This window comes from Melanerpes formicivorus, unplaced genomic scaffold (assembly GCF_026170545.1).
Source record: "Melanerpes formicivorus ecotype bairdi unplaced genomic scaffold, bMelFor1.0.p_v2 SCAF_6, whole genome shotgun sequence".
NCBI classification, from domain to species: domain Eukaryota; kingdom Metazoa; phylum Chordata; class Aves; order Piciformes; family Picidae; genus Melanerpes; species Melanerpes formicivorus.
The window spans coordinates 9,336,657-9,362,941 of NW_027142358.1; the positions used below are offsets into that span (position 1 = coordinate 9,336,657).

General features: G+C 39.9%; 1 protein-coding gene across 2 annotated transcripts in view; it reads left to right on the top strand.

Moving 5' to 3' along the window:
• Positions 1 to 19,172, top strand: part of LOC137441797 (gamma-aminobutyric acid receptor subunit pi-like) — a 49,966-nt gene extending 30,794 nt beyond the window's left edge. For both annotated transcript variants that reach the window (XM_068139603.1, XM_068139604.1), the window contains 4 exons: positions 1,142 to 1,279; positions 11,765 to 11,917; positions 12,775 to 12,968; positions 18,530 to 19,172. In XM_068139603.1, coding sequence (XP_067995704.1) covers positions 1,142 to 1,279; positions 11,765 to 11,917; positions 12,775 to 12,968; positions 18,530 to 18,841 — 797 coding nt within the window. In that variant the 3' untranslated portion in view covers positions 18,842 to 19,172. The remainder of the gene's footprint in view (positions 1 to 1,141; positions 1,280 to 11,764; positions 11,918 to 12,774; positions 12,969 to 18,529) is intronic.
• Positions 19,173 to 26,285: the final 7,113 nt, after the last annotated feature.

Consider the following 26,285-nt stretch of genomic DNA (forward strand, 5'->3'; position numbering starts at 1 on the left):
TTGACAATATTTAAATACTGGTTTTATATTTTTGTTCTTTTTCCTTTTCTTTTTAATTTTAGTGCCTTTTTTTCTTTTTTTTTGGTGATTTTAGAGCCTTGTTCTTTTTTTGGCATATACCCTTGTGCAATGCATTACATTATTGTCTTATACTGTAATTTACTTATAATTGACTGAAGTCTAAAAATAATCATCTATTCATGTTTCTGTCCCCTAAGCTTAGCTATTAACTTGCACAATACAAGCCTGTCAATTACAAGATTGATTGATCTGAGTAAGCTAAAGGAAAAGATGTTCAAATGCTCCCTGTTAACATGTAAATTACATTAACATAATCTTGAATTAATCACATACACTAGCCTGAAAATTGCCTTCCTTGTAATATAATGGGAAAAAGCTACAGAGGTATTTTAGCCGTGATTGTGCTGCATATTGACAAGTGTGTGCAAAGTAGAGTTGTCTTCTGATAGATGATTCATGTCCCATCTCAGTTCCTAATAACTACCTGAAGGTTAAGAGGAAATCTCCCGGGACGTGTACCATGCTCTTGAGCCTGCAGAAACATCAGCATGCATCTACACTGGTGTCCTCGGGAAGCATTCAAACTCCTAAGCCAAAATGTCACAGAGCCCAGCTTGGACCACAGCACCAGAATGTGGAAGCCCTGCTGCTCTCCTCGCTCCTTCATGCCCCTGGGAATGAGGTCCAAAGGCAATGCATCAAGAAACAGCAGCCTGGGATACAGCAAAGGGCACACTTAATGTCGATTCCAAATGCTGGCAGTAACATAATTCATAAAAACTGAATTTCTTTACAGATTAGTAGCTTTAGAATACCATGTGGTACTCATTTCTTTTATGAGGTTGTCATTGATACTAGAAAAAATAAAAAAGATATAAAATGGAAAAAAAACCCAGGCTATAAAAAGACGACCTCAAAAAAAGTCAGCTTTAAAATGATAGGACTGCATGTTAGTGGGAGGTTTTCTGCAAACAGACATCACGTTTCTGCCAAAAGCCCTCATTGTTTATGTCTAATTGTACTGTCAGAGAAATAAGAAACAGCTGAACCATAAGTGTGCTCCACACAAACGAGTTATTGTGTAAAGTAAACACTTTTCTTGGCTTGTGTATCACCACAGGGGGTTATAACATCAACGATGTCATGTTTTACTGGACCAGAGGAAATGATTCAGTTCGAGGTTTGGATACACTCCGACTGGCACAATACACAGTAGAAGACCACTTTACCTCAGTATCCGAAGCAGTGTATGAAACAGGTAAAAACACCATTCCCAAACTTTTGGAACATGTCTTTGTAAAGAGACCAGCATTAAGGAACTGAGCACTTTGCCTTTTCTTAGGATGACCATTGTAATTTTCTGCTAGGTTGCACTCTTGAAACCGTATCTACTTCTCCAGGTATTAGCAGCAGAGACTTAGCTAATGTAAAGGTTGAGAGTTTTTAAGCATTTTCTTGGAAGCTATGTATTATCTAAAGAATGATGAACAACAGATGTACTGCTTCAATGTCAGGGAAATCTCCTGTCAAGGAACAAGAGCCTGTAAATCTGCCATTCAAACTGGCGAGAGATCAGGAACGCTGGGTAGCCACTCAGAACAGTTCCCAGCCTTCCTGGAAATAGCCACTCTGGCTTTTTTAGGCTGAGTGCTTTTACAACTGCAAGAAGTTGTATTTCATGAGTAGTCCTTGTTGGAGTTACTCTCTATCTGCAGCAGCCTCTGTCTAGCCTGGTGGGCAGTGCAGCACAGATCACTTGGCCTGAAGCTCCTCTACCAAGGAAGGGGTCACAAGCATTTCTACAGACCTGTTCTTTTGCTGACCTTAGGAAACTGCTGTATAATTTTTTCTCTAAATGCACAACTTAACCTCATGAAAGTCTGCTCATATTTTTTTTTCTAGAAATTTTGAAAGGACTTTTGTAGAGTACAAGAGCTGTCAAACCTGCTTTATGCTCTTTGAGTTCCTCTTAGGTCCTTCATTGCTGTTCTTCAACAAACACTCAGTTTCTCTTCTGCTGAACTCAACATGCCAACCAAAAGGGTACTCTTTACATGAAGGCATACACACCCTTCAAAGCTGTAGTTTCACCAGGGGATATTAATTCTGAATCACATATGTTTATTTTGTTGTTTTTTATTCCATTGTTGGGTATTTCTGCTTCAATGATTCAACAGGGAGAAACTTTATGCTTTAATTTCAGATATTTATTCAGGGTAGAAGTCAAAGGTCACAAAATGCATAGAAGCAGAGGGGAAACACATGCTTGCAGGCTTCAGGATTGCAAATATCTTGCTACTTACATAAGTGACATCTGCTTGCGTTTCTCCATTTTACAGCTTCTGGGTAAGCAACATCAGGTTCAACTGAAGGAGAATAATCCTTTATTGCTATTCTGCCCAGAAGGGTATTAGGACCTGTTCACCATACAGGAAAGAGGAAGAGGAAACCTGCTTAATTCTTACCATCTTCTATCACAGAGTCCAGGCACTAATGCCAAAACCCAAAGTTCTGTTATTTTTTGCCAAGTAGAATAAAAAACATTTCAGTTGTAACCCAAAAGGCATTATCAGATGAACAGTAAATAGAATAGAATCAACCAGGCTGGAAAAGACCTTTGAGATCGAGTCCAACCTATCATCCAACACCATCTAATCAACTAAACCATGGCACCAAGTGCCCCATCCAGTCTCTTCCTAAACATGTCCAGTGATGGTGACTCCACCACCTCCCTGGGCAGCATATTCCAAAGGCTAACAACTCTCTCTGTGAAGAACATCTTCCTAACATCCAGCCTAAGCCTCCCCTGGCACAGCTTGAGACTGTGTCCTCTTGTTCTGGTGCTGTTTGCCTGGGAGAAGAGACCAACCCCCACTTGGCTACAGCCTCCTTTCAGGTAGTTGTAGAGAGCAATAAGGTCTCCCCTGAGCCTCCTCTTCTCCAGGCTAAGTAACCCCAGCTCCCTCAGCCTCTACTCATAGGGCTCGGACATCTGTCCAGCCTGTCAAGGTTCCTCTGCAGAGCTCTCTTACCTTCTATCAGATCAACACCTGCCCCCAGCTTGGTGTCGTCTGCAAACTTACTCATGATGGACTCAATCCCCTCATCCAGATCATCGATAAAGATACAATATTATTCTTTTCATATGGTCAGGAATCATATGTATAAAGTTAAAAAAACCCACTTTTTCTTTTAGTTTTACATTTTAACACATACAACTTGATTAGATTAAATTTTCCCCCATCCTATTCAAGAAAGCCACATTGTCAATGGTTATGCAGTACTTTTAAAATGAGAGCTTATAATCCTCTTAATTTTCTATGGAGTTGTTACGAATTAGGTGTTACTTTCTACAGCTTTTTTTCTTCTTTTTTTCTTTCTAGAAAGCAGATTATGGAACTATGTAATCAATTTAAAAATGAAAAATGGTGCTTTGCAGTTCCTTAACACCACTAATAGATCTCCCAGAGTATTTTATAAATAGTAGTTGTGTTATAAATAACAGTTATTTACAGCAGTTGTGATTCAAGAGGCTAGAGCTACAAGAGAAGAGCCATGTGTAATATTTCCTAACACAGCAAAAACAAAAAACCCCAAATCAGGATTTGATACTCTGTGAACTTGAACAGACAGTACAGCTGCTGTGCAAGTGAAATATTGTACAAGAGTGCAACCCTTAAGTTCACATAGAGACAGAGACAGATATAAACTGCAGTCAGCAAAATTTCTGCATAAGTGACTTCAGTAAATTTAAGGAAAGGACATTGTGGATTAATGTTGTTTACAGAATAGCATGTATCACATAATAGTAATCACATTACTGTAATCAGATAACAGTAAGTCACTTTGAATAATATTACTTACATTGCTGGCTAGGGTTTGTGTCGATCTCTTGTTGGTACAACCGATTTAATTTTGGGCATGGGCAAATTAATTGTTGGAATCAGTTTTTACATGTCTTTTAACTATAGTCCTTGTTCTGCCTACACTGATACAGTCCTAGACCCCAAAATCATATACCTGCAGTGGTGGCTGCTGTTCTTTTAGCTGCCTAGCGAACACCACCTGCATTCTCTGAGTAATAAATAGTGATACAAAAAACCTGCCTTTCTTACTGGAGAAACATAAATGCAGTGAAGGACTTTTTGGGTAAATAATAATAGAAACAAGGCTGAAATACATTCTAAAAAGTAATTTAATCTATTCTCTTGTGACAAGGCAAGGTCATCTAGATCCACAGCTTACTTCATGACAGATGTTTCTAGGAGATAGCTAGACAAACTTCCAAAGTGTCTGCTTCACCTTCCCTGGATGATTTCCCCCCCCCCTCTTTTCTAGTTTGAAGCCATTGTCCCTCATCCTGTCACTGCAGGCCCTCCTTCTTGTAGGCACCCTTCAGGTACTGGAAGGCTGCTATTAGGTCTCATCCTCCATAGAAGGAAGAGTTTAGTTAATATGTGTCACAAACTCTCTTCTTCTTTATTAATTCTGAGTTGATATTTGCTGTTCTTGAAGGAAATTGTTGTGCATTTTTGACCTTGCTCATCTTGCACTGCCTTCTATCACTACAACTCCTTTTTTGCCCTGTAGCCACATTCTCTACACTCTGATTAGGGAGCTAGTAATTCCCACCTACGTGTAGGACTTCATCCTTGCTTTTGTTGAATCATATCTTGCTTTACTCAGGCTCATAGTTATTGAGATATTTTGACCTCTAATCCTGTTCTCCAATGTGCTAATGTAGAGGCTCAGTTTGCTCAGGACTGATCTAACAATGAGTCTCCAGCCTGAGTATGGAAGGCAGTGAGAATCTTGTCAGGCAGTCAGGGCTCTCAATGCACTTCTTTTCTTAGAAAAACATGAAGTCAGCAAAATGGCATATTCAAATGGTATTATTTTTGCAGAACAGAGGGAAGGAAAAGACAGAAGTATAAAGTTGGTATCCTGTCCCTGATGAGCAAAGACAGGACATTTGCCCTCTTGATTAAGACTACAAAGGGAGCCAGCTGCTGTTCTTGTCTGCGTTCACTGCTGGGGCTTTGATATCTATCACAAATTCTGCTTTAGCCTCTTTGGGCTAGAGACCAAATCAGGCCACCTTTGGCTATGTTGTGCTGAAAGTCTGCTGGACCGTGGCTGCTTTGTGGTATTGGCTTCTCAAGTAGGAGGTCATAACTGAGCCTGTACATAAAAAAAGTGCATAGGCTATATATAAGCTATAAGGTGTGTATAACAGTGTAAAAAAATATCACGGATTCCTACACAGAGTGTGTGTTATCAGTTGTAGTCTCTTTCTCCCAGGTTAAAAATGTAACCTTGCTTTATCCTACAGGCCCATCTGCAGTTTCCCAAGGCTCAGGAGACTTCTTAATTAGCAATCAAACTTTTCTAGGATTTTGAATTCTTGGGTTTTGAGGTATGCCAGTAGGTAGGTTTTGAGGTATGGAGTAACTGCTCGTGTTCCCTTTATCAGTTCTTTTGTAACCTGTAATTGCTCTCCAATTGTTATTTCTAAGAACATCATCTTTGCCATACAAGGATTACAAACAGTGATAGTTAACCATTACAAACAGCAATGGTTAAATGCTACAAACAGTCCTGTCTAACCAGGAAGGTTCCAGCTGGGTGCATATTGGCAAATGTGATGCTTATCTATAAGAAGAGTCATAAGGAGGATCCTGGGAGCTAGAGACCTGTCAGTCTGACCTCAGTGCTGAGGAAGGTTATGGAGCAGATCATCCCAAAGGCCATTACACAGCACATGTAGGGCAACAAGGCAATCAGGTCCAGTCAGCATGGCTTTGTGAAGGCCAGGCCCTCTCCGATGAACCTGATCTTCTATGACAAACTGACACACTTAATGGATGAGGGAAGGGCTGTGGACGTTGTTTATCTGGACATCAGTATTGCATCTGACACTGTCTCCCACAGCATACTCCTGCATGAATTGGCTGCTCACGGCTTGGATGGGTGGATGCTTCACTGGGTAGAAAACTGGCTGCCTGGCCTGGCCCAAAGTGGTTTTGAATGGAGCTAAATTCTGCTGGCAGCTGGTTACAAGTGGTGCCCCCCATATGGCTCAGTTTTGGAGCCAGTTCTGCCTAGTATCTTTATCAATGATCTGGAAGAGGGGATTGAATGCACACTCAGTAAGTTTGCAGATGACATTAAGTTGAGAGGGCTCTACAGAGGGACCTGGATGGGCTGGATTGATTGGTCAAGGCCCATCATGGTATACAGTAACATAAAACTTTAAGGAAACACAATGAATGAAATTAATATTAAGGGTATGAAGAAGAGGCATTTTTACATTTAACTTTCATGAAGTTGTAGTACAGACAGATCTACACATAAATACTTGGAAAACTCTGTGGCATATGTATTCTGTAAGTTGTTGGTTGGTTGGCTGTTTTTAACAGGTAATCTAAATGTATAGCTGCATCTGCACACAAGCAGTACAGGAAAGAGTTTGTTTCATTTTAAGAAAACTTTGAATTTTAAAGTAATTTTTGGTAAAGTGGTTTAGTGAAGATGAAACACATGTTGAGAAGTCTGCCCTGATCTTTCATTTCCTTTAGCTCACCTCTGGAAAAACAAACAGGCAGTTTATAAAATCTTGACTGTGAATCACAGAGGACTCAGCTCAGTTCTCTGAGCTGTAATAACATGTGAACAATGTGTATTGACACATCATTGAAAATGATGCATTGGTAGAGTTATACTGACGTGCTTGTGTGAGATGTAGATTACGCATTTTAGCTGGCACCTGAGGGGTTAGCATACATATTTCATGACAGAAGAATGTGCTCTTTATGCCTGACTGCACAGCCCTATGCAGGACACCAAAGTGCTTCTTACATAAAGAGTGGTGTGGAAGAGTCTTTTAGTGGAATAGAGTTCATCAAAAAGTCCACAGGAAGCAACTGTGGAGAAGATGCTCCCATCCCATAACACTAGAATGGAAGCTAGAATCTGCTGAGAGGGTTTGTAGGGCATCAGTCCTTCCTTCAGAAGCCTCTGCTGTGACTGTCCACTGGTCAGAGGGCAGCAGGAAAGAGTAGAGATGCTTTTCTTGCTTTCAGAAAGACCTGCCTTAGACCTAGGCTTACACCTGCTCAGCTACTGTGAAACAGAAATGTTATTTTACATCTCTTACCTCTTTCTACTTTCTTGGGTGCTTTTTGTTTGTTTTTCTCTGTTTTCATTTATGTCAAATCAGGGGAGAGAGATAGTAGGTGTGGAGGCAATGTTCTGATTATCTAGATTTGTTCATCTACAAGCTAGAGCACTTTTACTGTAGGGTCACCTAGGTGGAATACCTCACCTTGTGGTGGGTTTATTGACAGTCATTTTGGTTCAGATTCATCTGAGACACCATTGAACAGTACTTTGGTAAGCACTAACACTGTGCCTTTATGGCAGAGTTAGCTATCTGCACAGAGGTTATTTCCATCACATTACCAAATTTAAATCAAAGCAGTCATACACTGAGATGACAGCCTTTGTGGGCCAGAAACTTGAATGAAAAAGTATCTTTTCATTTTAATAAATATATTTTGTTGCCCATGAAACTCAAGCAAGGGACAAACTCAGTAGCTGTGAGGAGTCAGCTTGTGCTGTACTGAATTAACTCTTATAAAGCCAGGACTAAGAACTTGTTTTGCTTTTGATCTGACTTGATGGTACCATACCTTCAGATGTGCAAGTCAAAGGCAATGAGATGCAGCTTTTCTATCTCATATGCAACATACATAAATAGGAGTAACAAATGTTTTTGATACATGTGAAGTGTAGAAGAAAAAAGGACTACAATATTTCCCTATTTTCCTTTTGTCCTGTTGCTCATTTATTTAGCACAATAAGTACGCATTAAGTACTTCTTCTTGACTACGTCCTCCTTCAGTTTATTACAGGAGGCGCTCATATGAATTCTGTATACAAGTTGCTTCAAAATTTCCTTTATAAAATCTCCCTTACTCTTTAGAAAAATGCTGAGACTATTATTATCATCTCCATGGCATGTCTTTGGATTCTGGCAAGCCAGAAGCTTTAAAGGTTAGATAAATGCCTTTCCTTTGTTCACCCAAAAGCCACTCAACTATAAGCTGTTACAACTCTATTCTCTTTGTTGTTCATAGTGCTTCAGAAATATCTGTCAGAAAAAATAACATGAAAGCACACAGGAATGTTTAAAGGCCTTGTCTGTGCTTGGAAATTGCAGCAAAGTGGCAAAATGCAACTTTCAGGCTTGATATTTTGAACTAACTTCCTCTGTACACACTTGGCTTTTACACTAAGATGAATGGAGATACAGTTGTAAAGTGCTAACAAGGAGAGAGTATTGCTGCATGGCTGTTATGTATTGGTTATATCAGAGTTTTTCTTCAAGACAAGTTTCAATGCTAAGCTACAGGAACTCCTAAGTGCCTGTGGTACCCTGTGTGAAGCACAGTCCAACCTCTTCACTCCCCTCTCCTGGATACATGGCACTACATCCTTCTCTTTGGTCAGAACAGAAGCACAAGACAAGTTACTTTTGTGGAGGATTCAGTTTCCTGCTGATGGTTTGCACCCTCTGCACTCTCACATGAGCTCTGGTTTGACAGCATTCCCTCACACTGACCACACAGCTGTCCTGTGTGTGCTAGCTGCAACCATGCCACAGTAATGGCAATTTGGGATACAAACACTGCAGATAAAATTTTGTCTTTCTATTTAAAAGGATCTGAGTTCTAGTTAAGTAGCAGCCTGGGAGATTGCAAGCAAAATTAATACAATCTTTAACTGTTTTTATTAAGGCTTTAAGTGCTTGCTCTTGCATACCAGGAAGTCACAGATTTACAGTTGCCTGTCCGTACAACTCTGATTCTCTTTCCCTAAATACGCTTTATGCTATAGTCTTCTATTGTGCAGAGTGTTTTTCTGTAGCATTAGTGCTTGATTTAGTGCAAGGATGCACACGGATAGAAGCAGAAGTAATGTTGCACCATCAACAGTAAGTTTTGCATTTCCTAACTTTTTTCTTTACTTTGGTCTGCCTACTCTTAAAATCAATTTTGCTGGGCAAAATGACATTTATTGAAACAGCTGTATTGGTAGAAACATCACAGTGTTGATAAAGGTACATAGGTTTACAGATTGCAGCAGATTAGAAGAAACCCTCAAAGGTTGTAATCTTAAATATCTCCATGGATGAGACCTCAATCACATCCCTGGGAATGTGTTCCAGTATTTTACCTCTCTTGTGGTAAATCACTTCCTTCTTATGGCCAACCTAAATCTACTCTGCTCCAGTCTGAAACCATTGCACTTCATCCTATCACTACAATCCCTTCTAAACAGTCCTTCTCCAGCCTTCCTGTAGGTCCCCTTTGGATATTGAAATGTATCTCTACGGTCTCTCCAGCATCTTCTATTCTCCAGAATGAACAGCCCATTATTTTTCAGCTTGTCTTTGTAGGAGAGGCGCTCCAGCCCTCATTGCACTAATGTAATGTTCCTTCGATATAAATAATCTTTGTATCTCCTGCCTCATGGAGACAGTAGAAGGCTGCTGTCCATCTTTGTACCCTTTTTTCTATCAGTCAGAAATGTGAAGAACTCAATAAGTGGAAGCTGAGGCATTTTTCTTCACTGTGAGGTTAATGAAACACTGGAACAGGCTGCTCAGAGGGGTTGTGGAGTCATCTTCTCTGGAGATACTCAAAACCCACCTTGATGTGTTCCTGTGTGAGCTGGTATAGGTGATCCTACTCTGGTAAGGGGGTGTGTGTGTGTGACTGGAGTAGATGATCTTTTGAGGTCCCTTCCAACCCTTCCAGCATTCTGTGATTCTGTGATAACTTGCAAAGAAGATGCCTATATACAGTGTATTTTTACCTTCAGGAGGAGAAACCTGACTTCCAAAGGCTTGAGGTGAGGAGAAAGTTCTTCACAGAGAGAGTTGTTAGCTGTTGGAATGGGCTGCCCAGGGAGGTGGTGGAGTCACGTCCATGGAGGTGTTCAAGAGGGGATTGGACGTGGCACTTGGGGGCCATGGTTTAGTAGTCATGAGGTCTTGGGTGACAGGTTGAACTTGATGGTCTTTGAGGTCTTTTCCAACCTTACTCATTCTATGATTCTATTTAGTCTTCTAGTGAAAAGACAGAGTCAGCATGGTAGAAAGCTGAAGTCAGTTTAAGATTATAAATCAGGTATTAATTTTAAACAGAAAATTGAATTATAGCAGATTACTGAGAGAAATGATGGAAGCCTTATGTCTAGATATCCTCAGATTAAGTCTGGATGTCTGTGTGAAAGGTGGATTCTACTGCAATCAAAGTGATTGAGTTCAAGAGAAGGGATAACTGAGGAAATATAATGATTTGTGATTATGATCGGATTACATAATCTAGTGATTATTTCTGGTTTAAGAGTTCTGTGAAATATTTTTGTTCTCTGGATGTAATTTCTAAAAATTGAAATTTGAATCTAGAAATGGAAATTTAACAATGCCATTTCTAGCCTGGGAGCAAGAAGACTTTTCATAGCACCCGTTACTCGCATTTCAAGCTTTTAAAAGTGCTCTTCTTTGACTCCATGCCTCACAGCACACCTGAGGGATGCACAAATAGCCTGCCTGTGCAGATACGGTTGTTGCTAAAGTGCAGTCACCGTTCTGTAGCTCTGCCCTGACTCACAGTGTGCAGCACTGAAAGCAAATATAGGTCCTGGAGATCTTAATGTCTTGTATCCCAATAGATGAAGTCAAAGCTATCTGATCGCAGTATATTCAAGCATTATTCTCTCACTGATGTTCTGATTCAAGAAATTAGTTAAAATGATGTTTTAAAAATCTTAAATGCTTCACTACTTTAACACTTAACTTTGAATGCCAGAATAAAAAGTCCATTCTGCTCATTTAAGTTAGTAAAAAAGCAAATTTTTGCTTTTCTTTGATCCAGTGGCCTGGTAATGGTTTCATATCCTGCATTTCTCTTGCTCAAACAGAGCAAAATTCTGCTCAGTTACTGAGCCAAATGTCAAATTCAGGCTCTGCTTCCTGTTTCATAATGAAACACAACTCTCTCTTTGACTATGGGCCCAAAATTTCATCCTCTGGAAGTCACTCATTTAGAAGCAAACCATTTCCTTTGTGAAGGTGCAAAGGCATGGCTTTTTCTAATGTGACATGTAAGAGGTAGGTCAGCACTGTCAGAGAAGGTACCTTTGATCCACATCTTGAGCAACAGTGAGTGAAAGGCAAACTAAACCAGATATCTGTGGTAGTTAAAGAGAAGGACATAATTTCATAACTTCATAAAATTACAATTGTTATTATGTAAGCTTATGCAGGAGTTCATTGTGGTAATTCTTATGAATAGCTAGAGCTAAATCTGTGTGTAATTCCAAAATTCCCTGCATTGTGTTATATAATGAAAAATCCTTTCCACACGTTGATGGATTAATTTCCCCCCCCCCTTAACTAATCCTCAGTAGGTTTCCAGTTCAAGATGTTATTCATGAAACTCAGTGTGTGACACTGTTATATATTTTGAGGTTTTTTTTCCCCTCCTTCAGTTCAATTTATAGTCTTCATGATAGAGTTTTTCAGCATGGTGTTTATTTTATGTTTCTCAAGCTGTTTTCTTAAGCTTTTGCTGCATTGTACTACACAGAAGTCAAACATGCTGGTCATTTAAACATCTTTTTAATGAGTTATACCTTCACTATATATATTTTTTTCCCTCTGCTTTTTCCACAGGACGTTACCCCAGACTAGTGTTTCACTTTGAACTCAAGAGAAACATCTTATATTTCATACTAGAGACATATGTACCATCGATCCTACTGGTTGTGCTTTCCTGGGTATCATTTTGGATAAGCCAGTCATCGGTTCCAGCCAGAATCTGCATAGGTGAGGAGCTGATAAAACGAAAGAAAGCAAAGCAGCTGGATCACTGAGGTGCTTACTTTATTGCATGTACATAGCATCCATTGCCAAGAGTTGCAAACTCTTCTGAGTTTTATGGAATTCCCCTTTTTTTTTTTTTTGTTGTTTTTGCCATCTACAGTGCATCCCACAGATCCTCCTTAAAGCCTTGCTATTCTTTAACTAAGGAACCATCTTTGGGAGCTGCAGAAGTCATGGATGCAGAGAAGGCTGCTGTGAAAGCAAAGGGAAAAGCTCAGTGATTTTGGAATGCACAGACAGAATGGGGAGGCTTTAGTGAGGTCTGATGATACATACTAATTAAAACACAGCTAATAAGAGAATTATAAGAGATTAAATATAATTAATTTCAAAGAAAGGATATTCTGAGAGGGAAAGAATGCAAACCAGCTCTGATTAGACTGCAGGTAGGGTGGGAGAACACTGTAGAGAATAGGGAAGAAAGATTTAACTTCAAATGAAGCCAGTGGGCAACTGCACTGAGCAAAATGATACCTCAATATTTTAAAGGGAATGTTTGCACAGTATTGCAATAGTAATGTGTTAATAACAGATATACATTCTGTGACACCAATATATCTTTCATTTTAATTTCCAGTCTTCTAAGGTTTATAAATGTTTCTAATGAGTGCTTTGAAGCATTTAACTTCAGAATCACAAGTTCATTTGAGAGTCTTCTTTCCAAAACATGACACATGAAGTGCTGTGCTGTAGTAGGATTTCACAGAGCCAGGGAAAATTGTCTTGTAGTAGGCCCCTTGCAGTAGAGTCTGTCATTGCTATTTATGTTTTATCAGAACATAGATTTTTACATTCCACAGGTGTTACTACAGTCCTTACTATGACAACACTGATGATGGGAGCCAGGACTTCACTGCCCAGTGCTAACTGTTTTATTAAGGCAATTGATGTGTACCTTGGTATCTGCTTCAGTTTCATCTTTGGAGCACTATTAGAGTACGCTGTGGCTCATTTCTGCACTCTGCATCGACTCAGTCCAAAGGAACTCCCAAAGGTATTTCAATTCTTTGATTGAAGTCTGTTTTCTAAGTCAACAATTATACCTGCTAAAAAGAATGAATTATCTCAGCACTAATGGTAAATGTATTTAAGGAAGCTTCTATTTTAGAATAAAGACAGTGAAAACAGAATAACCTTGGGGGGAAAAAAATTGTTTGTATATCAAAAACTTTCTGGAAGAGATCAAACAAAGTGAAACACTTTGTATAATGTTTTTCACTTCTGGGATAGATTTTATGGCCATTTATCAAATAATATGTTAGACAAGCAAAAAAATCACAGGTGCTTGTCTGACCCTCAGCAGTAGCATACACCTTCTTACAATTTGAAAATTAGACTGAGTGGTGACTTGATCACATTGTGAGACAGCAAAACAGAACACCACATTCTGTTTATCAATCCTTCTGCACATGCATGGTTCATGAGCTGGTTTACTAGTGGACAGCTTCATGTATTAGCTGTTTCTGATCCCTGTAGCCTTCCACCTACATCTTCCCTTTCAAGGCTGTGGTTGAAGCTCAGGCTGGGATTCTGCATCATTATTACAGATGTGCTTTTTGCTGCTCTAATGGGCTTCTCATAACTCTGAAATACTGTGAAATAAAATAAAAAGAGATCAAATCAAATAGGTGTTTTTGTGTCTGGTGGTTGTCATCTTGCTGATACAATCAGAGCAGGTTCATGTAGAAGTTTTGTCACGTCTTCCATCTCCAGTGTTTAGCAGTGCTTCCAGTGTACGACATTGCCATTGGATTGAGGTGTCTGGAAAAGGACTGAAAAAGAGACACAAAGCTGGGCCACCCAGTGGGTTTTAAAAGACATCATCTAATGGGGGAATGTCTGCAAGTGGGCAAACACTCATTTTAAATGAAGAGTTGAGGGGAAAGCCTGAAAGCAATTTTTTTTTGGCAAGGTAGCATCAGTGACTATTCCCTCTGAGCATATCCATCTTGTGCAGTAAGTGGTTGTCATTTTGCTTGCAGAGCAGAAACAACAACAGCAGCTTATTGGAGGCTTGGGTAAGAAAGTGTTTCAGTGCTTGGATGATTAAGCATCTTTGGATCTGTGAAGGGCATTTATGACTACCCTTGCTTTCTCCCACCTGTGTCAGATTCCATTTCAACTGGGGCACATGTACTAGTGTTTGCAGATAGGATAGACATAGGAACTTGAGGACTTAAAAGACATGAAGGAAGTGGAAGTACATGAGGAAGGAAGGAAGACTTAGTATACAGTTTTGTGATGAACTTAATGGCTGAAATAGATGGTGTCTCATTTCAGGCATATTCCTGCAATTTGCTGTGCATCAAGAGTGAGCAAGAAAGTCAGGCTCATTGCTTGCCCACACAAACACAAGCATACAAGTCAAGGACCAATGGGTTGGTCCTAAACCAACTCAAGACTGTAGAATAGAGAAATGCATGTCACATCCTTTTCCTGTTGTAGCCAAGGACAAGCATTGCTTACTGAGCAGGGTACCACAGAGAGTGCACCTGACGGGCATTTCTTCTTTCTCAGTACAGAACCCAAAACATCACAAGGACAGAAACAGCTGCTCGAATTTCACTGTCTAGTAGGTACTTAGCAAATTTTTGTGAGAGTATCAGCATCACAAAAGTGTTCTCATCATTATCATTTTTTCTTGTGGACACAGGTTAATTAGAAATCTCTCTTACACTTTGTTATTCACATGAGAATTGATATGAAATTTGCACTCACAATTATGTGAATAAATATAGGAGGTGAATTGAAAATGTAACCCTCTGCCTTGTATAGGAATTAGTTGTACTCCTTTGCTTTCTGATTTGCTCTCTAAAGCACTGGCATATGAGGTCCTTTCAAAGACTTGAGGGTCTCCAGTCTAGCATCTAAACTGGTGGAAGAGCTCATAGTATCCACAGCTTTGTGGTGTCTCACATCATGTAAACCAGGACCCACAGAGACAGCTTCAAAGCTAATGGCAAGAACAGAGGAACCACTTGCTGCAAAGAAGGGCAGGCAGAATGTACCATTCATGTCGGTTGCATAACAGACTACCTAAGTGGAGAGGTGTCCTCTCCAAAATCCTGAGATGGTGGGTTTCTTTTTTGTGTACAAAGACAAGAATTGTGATCTCTTGTAAAAGACAGAAATTATTCTTGGCTTTCATCTGTCTTGGAAGTAAACCTCTCCCTTTTGTTCAGAAAGGAGGAAAGTTTGAAAACTAAAAATAAGGTTATAAGGGCCTCTGTGGCATTCCTGGGCAAGCATCGTGCAGTCTTTCTGAGCAGCATAAGCCCCAGGTGTGCAACCGTCTAGGCTGAAACATGTTTAATCTTGTGCACCTTTATTAGTCAGTGCAAGTTACAACTTTCCTCAATTTGGTTGGCTGGTAAATGTGAGCAAACACTTTGTTTAGTGCAGCAGCCCCAGTAGCAGGTCCCACGTACAGTGCTTTTCAGGTGCCTTGCAGTACTTTTCTTGGATGCCACAGATTTTGTATCCAAACTGAGGCATTCTTAGTGCTAGCTGCCTTTTACTCATTGACAGCAGGAATCCAGAGAAACCTCAGTGTGACATTTAAAAATAGAGCCACAGCTGAACACTTGCAACACTTGTGTGTGTATTTGGGTTTTTTTGTTTGTTTTGATTTGGTTTTTGTTCTTGTTTGTTTGTTTTAATAATGTAGACCATCTTAGCCTTTCATCACATTCAGCTGTTCATAGTGAGTTGGAAAAGTCCCTTGACAGTATCAGTTTATAAGACTGCAGCTTGTTATAAACCAGCAGTTGTCATTCAGGGCCACAAGGATGATCAAAGGGCTGGAGCACCTCTCCTGTGAAGACAGACTGAGAGAGTTGGGGCTATTCAGTCTGGAGAAGAGAAGGCTCTGAGGAGACCTTATTGTGGCCTTCCAGTATCTTAAGGGGTGAGGGACTTTTTAGGATGTCAGGTGATGATAGCAGTAGAGGGAATGGAACAAAAATAGAAATGGGTAGATTCATATTGGATGTTAGGAAGAAATTCTTCCCCATAAGCGTGGTGAGATACTGGAACAGGTTGCCCAGAGAGGTAGTGGAAGCCCCATCCCTGAAGGTTTTTTAAGGCCAGGTTGGATCTGGGCACCCTGATTCAGTGTGAGGTGTCCCTGCCCATGGCAGGGGCTTTGGAACTAGATGATCCTTGAGATCCTTCCCTTCCAACCCTAGCAATTCTATGATTGTCCTCTAGACTACCTTTCTCCTTTTCAAGCAATGTGATACCATACTTTTGCTGTAAACTCATCTCTGTTCTGCAGGAGCCCTGATTTGTAACACTGCGAACAGAATCAAGTACAGATGCACTGTGTACAGTATTTTCTGTTTAAGTAATAACTGCCTCTAGGGTAGCAGAAAGGAGTTAAGAGCAACCTCCTGTGAATTGTTCACAAGTGGCTGTGTGAAAAGAAAAAATGGCTACGTACACAATGTCCTTGCATGCTCTGCAGGAAAACAAATTCTGTATGACTTTTAGCCAGCCCTACCTGAGAGACAAATAGACTCTTAGACTGAATAATGCCCCTAGTCCTGCCAGTTTAGAAGTATAGATGTTGTTTTCCTTTCTCTCTTTCCCCCCACTGCTTTGCTCTTTTTCCCCTTTCTAAAAAAAATGAGAGCAGGGGGAAAAAAGCCAGGACTCTTCTGGCAGGTTTCTGTATTGTATTAACTTTTGAAGCACTGAGTGCATTCATTTGGATGTTGCTCAGTGCCTTGTTTCAAGTGCCAGATGCTGCTGACAAAGGCTTCTCTGCTATCCCTGGTGCTTCCCTCAACTGCCTGAACTTTTTGAAGCAGAAGAGCCAGGTATTTATAACAGAGCTAGGCTCCAAGTAAAACTCCAGGTTTGAGTTTTAGTACTACTCTGGGGATTGTTCAAGGCTCAGGCTGGAATTTTATGGATTGATCCTCTTAATGCTTTATAGTCAGATTCTTATCCTGGTGTTTGGTTTCAAAATTCTCACGTAGCTGTGGGAAGCTAGGTGAAGGATGAGTGAGGTTTTGTAGTCAGTGTATTTTTAGGATGAGATGTTGTATTGAGCTACATTTCTCTCTCTCAAATAAAAGATACTGGACTTTTTTTTTTGGGAAATTGAAAGTGGGAAGCAGTAATAATCCCTTTTTGCAGCCCCATCTGTTCTGCTCTACTGATTCACAGCAGTCTGAGGACATTGTCCAGACTCTGCTTTAATTTTTGAGGACGTTACTAATTTTAGATTAAGAAAGGCTCAATAACTGCTGTCTACAAATACCCTGGGCAGATGAGCAGTTCTGCACCAAAAAGGAGAGTATTTAGGTGACTTAATGAGCTTTCTTTGACTTTAATAAATAGGATATTTTTAAATGAGCTGTACATCTTAACTTTTTTTTTTTTTTTAAGTTTGTCCTTGCTTAATCTATTTCTTCACATGATGCAAATGGAAAAAGCAAACTGGCCATAGGAAAGAGATTCAGCATTCACAAATACACATTTGGCCTTTTCTTGCTTGTGTGCCACTCACTGATTTGGAAGGTAACAAAATCACCAGGAGAAATTTAAAATTATGTGTATACCAGCCTGAGTTAAAAGCATTCCTCCTCCAGATATACAAATTTGGGTTTAGTTTAGGCAGAAATCTGAAGTCAAGCTTTGTACCTTGGATCTGCTGGTATCTCTGCAATATCCCAAGCCAAACTAAATACCCCAAAATGTTGAAGAAAGTTTGTGTTCAGAGCTGAAGATGCAATTGATCTCTAATTGTATGTCCTCTGACTCAGTAACAGAGAAGCCGCTGACTTCAAAGGGTGAAGATTTCATACATGAACTTCGTGGCCCTGAGCCACTGATAAAGAAACAAAACCCACCAGAAGGCTTATACAACATTTTCCAAAGAGCTGCCTTGATGCAGTGAAGCACATAAAAATGTGCTTAACCTTAGTAAAACTTTGGACTTAGAGCATGGACTTCAGGGCTTGAAAGTAGTTCAGAGCTGTTTAGTATTGAACTAGTTGTGGAGCTTGACCTCTTTATGATAGTTGTCTTTTTTGGTCCCGTTTATTTTCCTTTGCTTTCTGTCTGTCTGTTTTTCAAAGCAATTTGATTTTCATCACAGAGTACTGGGAATAGAATAGCCAATTGCACAGAAGAAAAGTATCTTGTATTCTGGGGTGCTTCATTTGAGGTGCAGTCAGCTTCTCCATGTCCAGACTAAGGCTTTGCTTTACCTGCTTCCTAGACACTGACCTTTGCCAATATTTTGCTGAGCAGAAGACAGCTTCTTGTTGTGCATTTCATTGATTTGCTGCCATTTTAAGTAAAGCTTAGTGAGCCATGTTTGAACAAATCCACTCCTATGAAAGCTTTTGCAATAACATGCTGTTTAAATCAGTGTTTTTCCTGTAAATGGAGACTCTGAAAGCTGAAAGGAGCTGTCTGGTGTGTGCAGGTACTTGCCCTTGAAATAAGGACTGAGCTACAGGAAGAGTCATAAGGAAAATCCTGTTATTTGCTGCAGCTCTGAAGTAAATGCACTTAAGCATCTGCTGCTTTGTTTCCTATCAGGATGAGGATGGAGAGGCTGAAGAAGAGGGGAATGGAGTCCTGGCAGCAGCTGCTAACAGTTGCAGTGTCCCAGACAATACGAACCAGACTGATTTAAACAAGAGCAGCAAAACCAGCACTGAGAGAAAAAGGGAGAGAAGTAAACAGAATGGGTGTAGTTCACCAATGTGGGTAATGAAAAGACTTTTATGTATCTTTGATTGCTTCCGTGTTAAAAATCCTTATCACATAGACAACTATGCCAGATTTTCTTTCCCATTATCATTCATCATAATTAATGTATTTTATTGGGTATATTATTTGTATTTCTAAGTATTTTAATGTGTAAAATGGTTGGAAAGTTTAAAAAGTAGTTATGGGAGGGCAAGTTGCAGAAGAATGAAGTAAATGCATTTGGATAAAGGGATATGAAAAGACGTGCCACCTTTTCGAGCGTTTGTACAAAGTTTCTTGTTAACTCACTTTTCCACTGTTAAATGACTGTCATCCAAAACTGACTTTCCTATAGCATGCATGCCCCATATCAAACAATTTATCAAAGGCCATTGAGTCCTTTTAAAATATTTTAATGGTCAGCTTTGTAAAAGAAGAGTTATATTGCACTTGTTTCTGAACTGCATTGGATACATTCAAAAAAATAAAGGAAAATGAAGTGTCATTTCCCTGCTCTGCTTTCTGTATTCAATTTCTTCTACCTTTGTCAACAATGCAAACATTTTCCAGACCATGTAAGAAAATGCATAACTGCAGATCACAGTGGTTTTGCTTCACAGCGAGAATCTGGTTTGAAGGCATGGTCTGCTGACACAAACCAAAGAGTCTATTCTTCTCTGTAATGTGTGTTGAGACTCTGCATCTTTAGACAGAATGCCCATAGGCATCGATGACCTCTCTGAGTAAGCGCAAAGCAGAATATAGTAACAGTCTGGAGCCAAAAGGTTTAGATGCAAGAGTTTCCCCCAAGTGAGGATATACATAGATGTTGGCCAGTCCTTAATGGAATATGACCATTTACCTTGATCTTTGTACTCTACTCAGTCACAACTACCTGAGTAGCTATTTTGCAGAAAGCAAATTTTACATGCTTAATTTTCAGCTTTGAAAATTACCTTTGAGTCACTTGCCATTAAAAATTTCACTTAAAGTTGAAAATGCTTAATTAAGGAATTTAAAATAAAACCCTGGATATGCAATAACTCCTGACTGAAACAAAGGAAGTTTCACCCATGGTTAAACTTGTTGAAAAACCATAACAGTCTAAGTGGTGAGTTCAGTGGCAGATGCTGCAAAAGTTGTTGATATGGAAACTTGTTTCTTGTACTGCAGTCTGGAAGTTTAGAAACACTTATCAAATCTTTTTCCTGATCACACCTTGAGTACTGTGTCCAGTTTTGGGTACCTCAGTTTAGGAAGGATGTTGAGTTGCTGGAGCATGTCCAGAGAAGGGCAACAAAGTTGGTGAGGGGTTTGGAGCAGAAGCCCTATGAGGAAAGGCTGAGGGAGCTGGGGGTGCTTAGCCTGGAGAAGAGAAGGCTCAGGGGAGACCTTATTGCTCTCTACAACTACCTGAAGGGAGGTTGTAGACAGGTGGGGGCTGGTCTCTTCTCCCAGGCAACCAGCACCAGAACAAGAGGACACAGTTTCAAGCTGTGCCAGGGGAGGTTTAGGCTGGATGTTAGGAAGAAATTCTTCATAGAGAGAGTGATTGCCCATTGGAATGTACTGCCCAGGGAGGTGGTGGAGTCACCATCCCTGGAGGTGTTCAAGAGGGGATTGGATGTGGCACTTGGTACTAAGGTTTAGTCAGGGGGTCTCTGGTGACAGGTTGGACTTGACTATCTTTGAGGTCTCTTCCAACCTTGGTGATTCTGTGATTCTGTGAAGTTACCTACGTTATTAGGACTAAACTTGGAGTTTATTTTTTCTACAAGCATAAAGTAAACATTTAGAGTTTTGTAGCTTCCAATTATCCTGGAAAAAAAATCACCTTAAATATTCTTTTAGAAAGCTGTTGATAGTCTGGATGACTTTATTTACAGTGCATTAATAGGGCCTGGTTTTCCCATGGATGTGCTAATTGTAAGCAGAGTTAGACACTGAAGTCCCTCATTGCTTACCAAGAAATAATGGACTTCACAACCAGGTTATTTATTATTCTGCACTGCATAATTCTTCATTAATTACTAATTTGAAAAACTTAGTTTGACATGAATTTGTGTAAGTAGAAGATGTTCCAGCCAAGAGGCAGGGAATGGATTTTCTGTACAGTTTATGAAGAATGAAGTGCAGCATTTAAATGATCCCCTTCAAACATACAAAGCTGTCCCCAGAAACTATTGGATTCTTTGGAATTAGCTGGAAAGGCTCTTCTAAGTAAGTGGCATTCATAGCTAAAACTCAGAGGTAAATTAGAGACACAGAAGTCTCTTTTAGAGCAGAGAATAGGGGGCAAATTTGAGGCTGAGGCTAGCCTTGACAGTGAAAATGGCTTTGTTTTCATATCTGGTGAAAAGGAAAGAGGGAAGACCTTGGACTTCCTGCAACAATTTTCTGATTGATAGCTGTCTTTCTTTTGCTTACTTAGATTTTGGTGTTTTCTAATCAGAGATCTTCTCAGACTCATTATTCAGCAGTGTCCTGTGGTATTTTGAGGCCAATTGAGGCAGATGTACAACTAGGGACCTGAGGTAGGTGAAGTGGGCTAGCAGCACAAACTGGTGATGCACCTTCATGCAATTTACTTTGGTGTCAGCAGGAGGTGTGCTACTTTTGACATTTCTGAAGGTAGCAGCCAGACCAAAGAGTAAAGAGTGAAATATCTGCAATCCTGCTCTTTTGCTTTAAGAGCCATCTCACAGGTGTCTAAGCACTGTGCAGACTAGAAAAAATATCTTTGACATTAATAAGCTTTTAATGGAAAACTATGAAAATAAATTCTTTGCTGAGCTGTTTTTTTAAATGTAATATGAATATTTTTTTCCTGAGATTTTAGGCATCTGAAGGTATTCATCCTTGCTGCCTTCCCACTTGTGATTATCTGGTGCATTTCTCTGAGTCAGCTATGTTGTAGGCAAGTCTCATGCAGCCTGCTTCCTGGGATGCTGGTTGGAATGGTTTTGAAATATTCCACTTAAATCAAAAGGGAAATGCTAAGAAAAGATGATGTTTTAGAACAGGCATTCATTAGCTCTCCCATAAACTAAAACAGAGTTTAAAATGAATATCAGAGCATTTATTTTAGAACACTAAATACCCCATCTGAATACTCCTGTCAACATGTACAGCAAGTGTAAGTTAAAGGCATCCATCTGCTGATCTGAGCACCCATTTTCAGCCCAGTGACCTTCATTATTATCAGTGCAGTTGCAACTTAAATAGCTTCATTTCCTTCCTTGCAACTCTCTTCTTTGTTTGTGGTAATAATTTAAGAAAACTGTTAAATCTTTGGTATGGGAAAACATATTAACAAAAATAACGTCCCACATTGTCACCCTGCCATTTACAAAGAAATTACCAAAAAAGATTAGAGTTTAAACAAAGCCGGTGTAACAGTGAAGCTGCTGTGAGAAGAAGAAGCATAAAGATGTAAGCCCTCAGCTTCCTGCTAGCTGCTAGTGGTATAGTGCAGCAGAGTGCCTAAAACACCTTCGCAAGCGCGGTCTGAAGAGGCTACTGGAGAACTGGCGCTGCTGGTACAATTCACTCCATGCAGCGGTAGATGGAGCTAATTAACCACTCTTCATGACTGAATAAGCAAACGTAAATGGCAAATACTAGTTAAGGGGGACTCTAGGGAAAAGATAGTACAAGCTGACATTTGTACCGTGGTGACTAGGTCATGTCTGCAGTGACAGACTAATTAAAATCAGGTGAAACCACATTGTCAGGTGGGCTGTTGAGGTCTCCTGCTTTTCACACTGAGGTTCAGGATTCTAACACCCAGACTGTTGTTTCCATTGGTTTATATCCACTGAAATCGTTAATGTATTCTCCTACTCTGCAAAGTAACTTCATGATTAAAATTCCTTGTGTTTTAGGTCTGAATTTTCTATTCTTATGTCAAGAATTTCTTTGCAGGTTATAATGTTGCAAACTGAAGTATTATAGCATCTCAGTACTTCAAGGCAGCAGAAGAGTGGCTGTATCAACAGTTTTCCTATAAATAATTCTGAATCCTAAATAAATGTACCCAGGTAATTTGTTGGCACACTGCTAACAGTTGACTCAACGATGAAATTAACTTTAAAAGCCAGTTCAAATAGTTTGGAAGAGTTTTCCTTGAAATAGGATATGTTGAAACAGTGGGAAACCGAGCCATGGGAGCCTTCTGGCCTGATTAAACAGGTTGCCACAAGAACAAGCTATCTCAATCTGAGAGCTCAAGACTGCAGTGGATTCTGCTTACTGTAGAGAAGTGGGTGCTTGGCAGTGCTTAAAGCAGATAAGCTTGACACGATTTCAAAGTTTGTAATGGAATTGCTATTACTTGCTGTATAACTTTATAATTAAAACCAGGAGTCCACTTTAATAATAATGCCAAGTTCAGCTTTTTTTTCAGTTTCCATCTGGAGGCAACTTTCTTCAGTCCCATCTCAGTCAGACTTTACATCCTCAGAAAGAGAAAGGTAAGGGAGCATTTCAGTCTCTTGATGTGAGTTTACTTCTGTAATTTGGGTTCTGAGTTTCTTTACAAACTGCAATAGACCCTCGAGCACAAGCCCTATGAGGAGAGGCTGAGGGAGCTGGGATTGTTTAGCCTGGAGAAGAGGAGGCTCAGGAGAGACCTTATGGCTGTCTACAACTAGCTGAATGGAGATTGTAGCCAGGAGGGGTTTGATCTCTTCTCCCAGGCGATCAGCACCAGAACAAGAGGACACAGTCTCAAGCTGCACCAAGGGAAGTTTAGGCTTGAGGTGAGGTGAAAGTTCTTCGCAGAGAGAGTTGTTAGCCTTTGGAATGTGCTGCCCAGGGAGGTGGTGGAGTCACCATCCCTGGAGGTGTTCAAGGGGGGATTGGACATGACATTTGGTGCCACGGTTTAGTAGTCATGAGGTCTTGTGTGACAGGTTGGACTTGATGATCCTTGAGGTCTTTTCCAACCTTATTGATTCTATGGTTCTATTTTCAGATTGAACATAGCCAAAATTTCAGAGTGACCAAAAACTCCATAATATTATAGCACTATTGCATGTGCACACAAACCATAACCCTGATTAATTTTCAAACTCTGCTATGAATTTAAATTTAATCCAAAATTAACCACTGGATGACTTCATTTCTATTAATGCATGAACAGCTGCTCTACTGCTGCTTCCCATACTGTAGCAGGTAACTTTGGAACCTAGACAGTAAAAGGATTTGATACAAAGGTTATCTGATTTCTCAGGGAAGACAGGAATGCAATTTTTCTATTTTAAAGGCAGGTCAGAAGTGGATTAAGAATAACAGCTCTGGCTCTACCCAGGACTTGGCCTCTTTGAAAGCAGAACAAGTTAGATAAAAAATAATCACATGAGAGTATAAAATAGATTTTGAACCTGAATTGACATTCTCAACTCGTCTGTCTGTGGCCTTCATGTTGATGTTAATGTTATTGCTTCAAACAATATTTATTTCATTGCAGAAACAGTAACAAACTTGTGAGACTTGCTCTTGTGAGGAAAACTAGCATTGCACCCACTGGTATATGCAGAAGAAGAAGGGATTGTTTCCTCTCCTCCTTTTCTATGTCCTGGTTTCTTTAGGAGCCAGTTCATTTCAGTCCACTTCCACCTGCTTTGGATGAGTGCTACTACAAGGTGAACAAGAATCATGTAACATAGCATTAGTCTCTTTTAAGGGAACCATCTGTTCAATTATATGCATTTAAATGCTAGTCCATTAGACTCATAAGCTGGAACTATATTATGCATGTAGCTAATTCAGTCCTAATCAAACTGCCTTCCATTCACAGCAATATGTTTTTGATGATATCTAATGAATATAACTGTCCTTTTCTGTGGTATTTTCCATTCTTGTGAAGAAAAAAAACCGTACTTGCTGTAGTTTTATAAGGCTTACCTTGACAAACCCTTGGTGCATTTCTGAGTACAGAAGAACTGACAGTGCTGACCTTCCCAAATGGCACATTTTTTTTCCCCAGTTTTTTTTTTTAAAGTAGCAGGTTAAGGTCTGAAGAACTTTTGTCTTCCCCCATCATTCTTTATCATCTTTGTGTAAATGTTGTGCTCAGGTATAATTCCTAGTGCTTCCTGAAAGTACAATGAAAGATTCAGAAATCTTATTATTGCCTTTTTTTTTTTAAAAAAAAAAAAACAGAAAAAACTGAAGTATGATACACAAATAACTAAAACCTTTGAAGTCTGAGGCTTCCTATGCCCCAGGAGAACTCTAATTCTACTGAACAACCTTTTAGTGTGCTGCTGATCCCCATTCTGTGAAGTTTAGTAATAATAACTGATAACTCTTGAGATTTCCATACATTCCCATAAAGGGTCCTGTATGGGATCCAAAATAATTTCAAACCACATATCAACACAGATGCTAGGGTCTTACTTGAAGTGGAACAAATGACTAGACTCAAAAATGCACAGTCCTTGTTTTGTGACTGTCCTTTCCAGCATATACCAGCTGCTGGTATATGGCTTGTTAGTTTTGGAAAATAAGATCCTATGGCAGCTATAATGGCAAATATATTTTTGTGGTTGGCCAGTCCCACAACCAAATATACTCCAACCAAATATACTAAAAGAGCCCCAAAGTAGGAAGTGTTAATTCCTTTATTTCTACCCTTATATCCTAAAATCATTATTTCTAACTTACAGAATCACAGAATCACCAAGGTTGGAAGAGACCTCAAAGATCATCAAGTCCAACCTGTCACCACAGACCTCATGGCTAAACCATGGCACCAAGTGCCACGTCCAATCCCCTCTTGAACATCTGCAGGGATGGTGACTCTACCACCTCCCTGGGCAGCACATTCCAATCGCTATCGACTCTTTCAGTGAAGAACTTTCTCCTCACCTTAAGCCTAAATTTCCCTGGTGCAGCTTCTGGGCCAATAATTTCAAAGTTGTATTTGCTTCGAGTTGCCATGCATTGCCTTAAAAGTCTTTGGACTGAACATTTGTCACCAAAACACAGGTGTAGGTTACCTGTTCTTTAAGCAAGTGCATGTAATGTCCTGAGTTGGGTTTCTCTCCTGTTGAGTCACTTGAATGATATGGCTCTTTATCAGCAGAGTCAAAAAATGTCTGTATTGTGTGCATCTCTGCCTGTATTCCTGCTCTTGCATTTCCCTTCTCAGAAGGCTGTCCATTGCTCTGTTATATTTGGTCTTCAGGATGCACTGCCATGCTGTGCTAAAGATGACAGAGGGACAAGCCAAAATCATCAATTTTAACAATGTTTCAGCATCATCCTGGTGCTGTGTCATTCCCATGTACACTGCAGCCATCAATCTGTGTTTGTCTAAAGTGGTTTGTGCCAGAACCTTAAATGTAGGGAGGGCTGAGGTGGCTAATTTATTATATTTTGACAAGGACAAGACTCATCTGGCTATGAGTATATTCAGTGAATAGTAGACACACTTTCTCAGATCCAAATTGCTCTGCTAGTTTTTCATGACCCTCTTATCTCTGTGCTGTCCCTATCCACACTGGTTTCCTTATCACATAATGGGATTGTGTCTGTATCTTGCAATTTAGTTTCTGTTGGCTTTCAGTGTGCACGATGCTGAGAATGCATGCTGGTA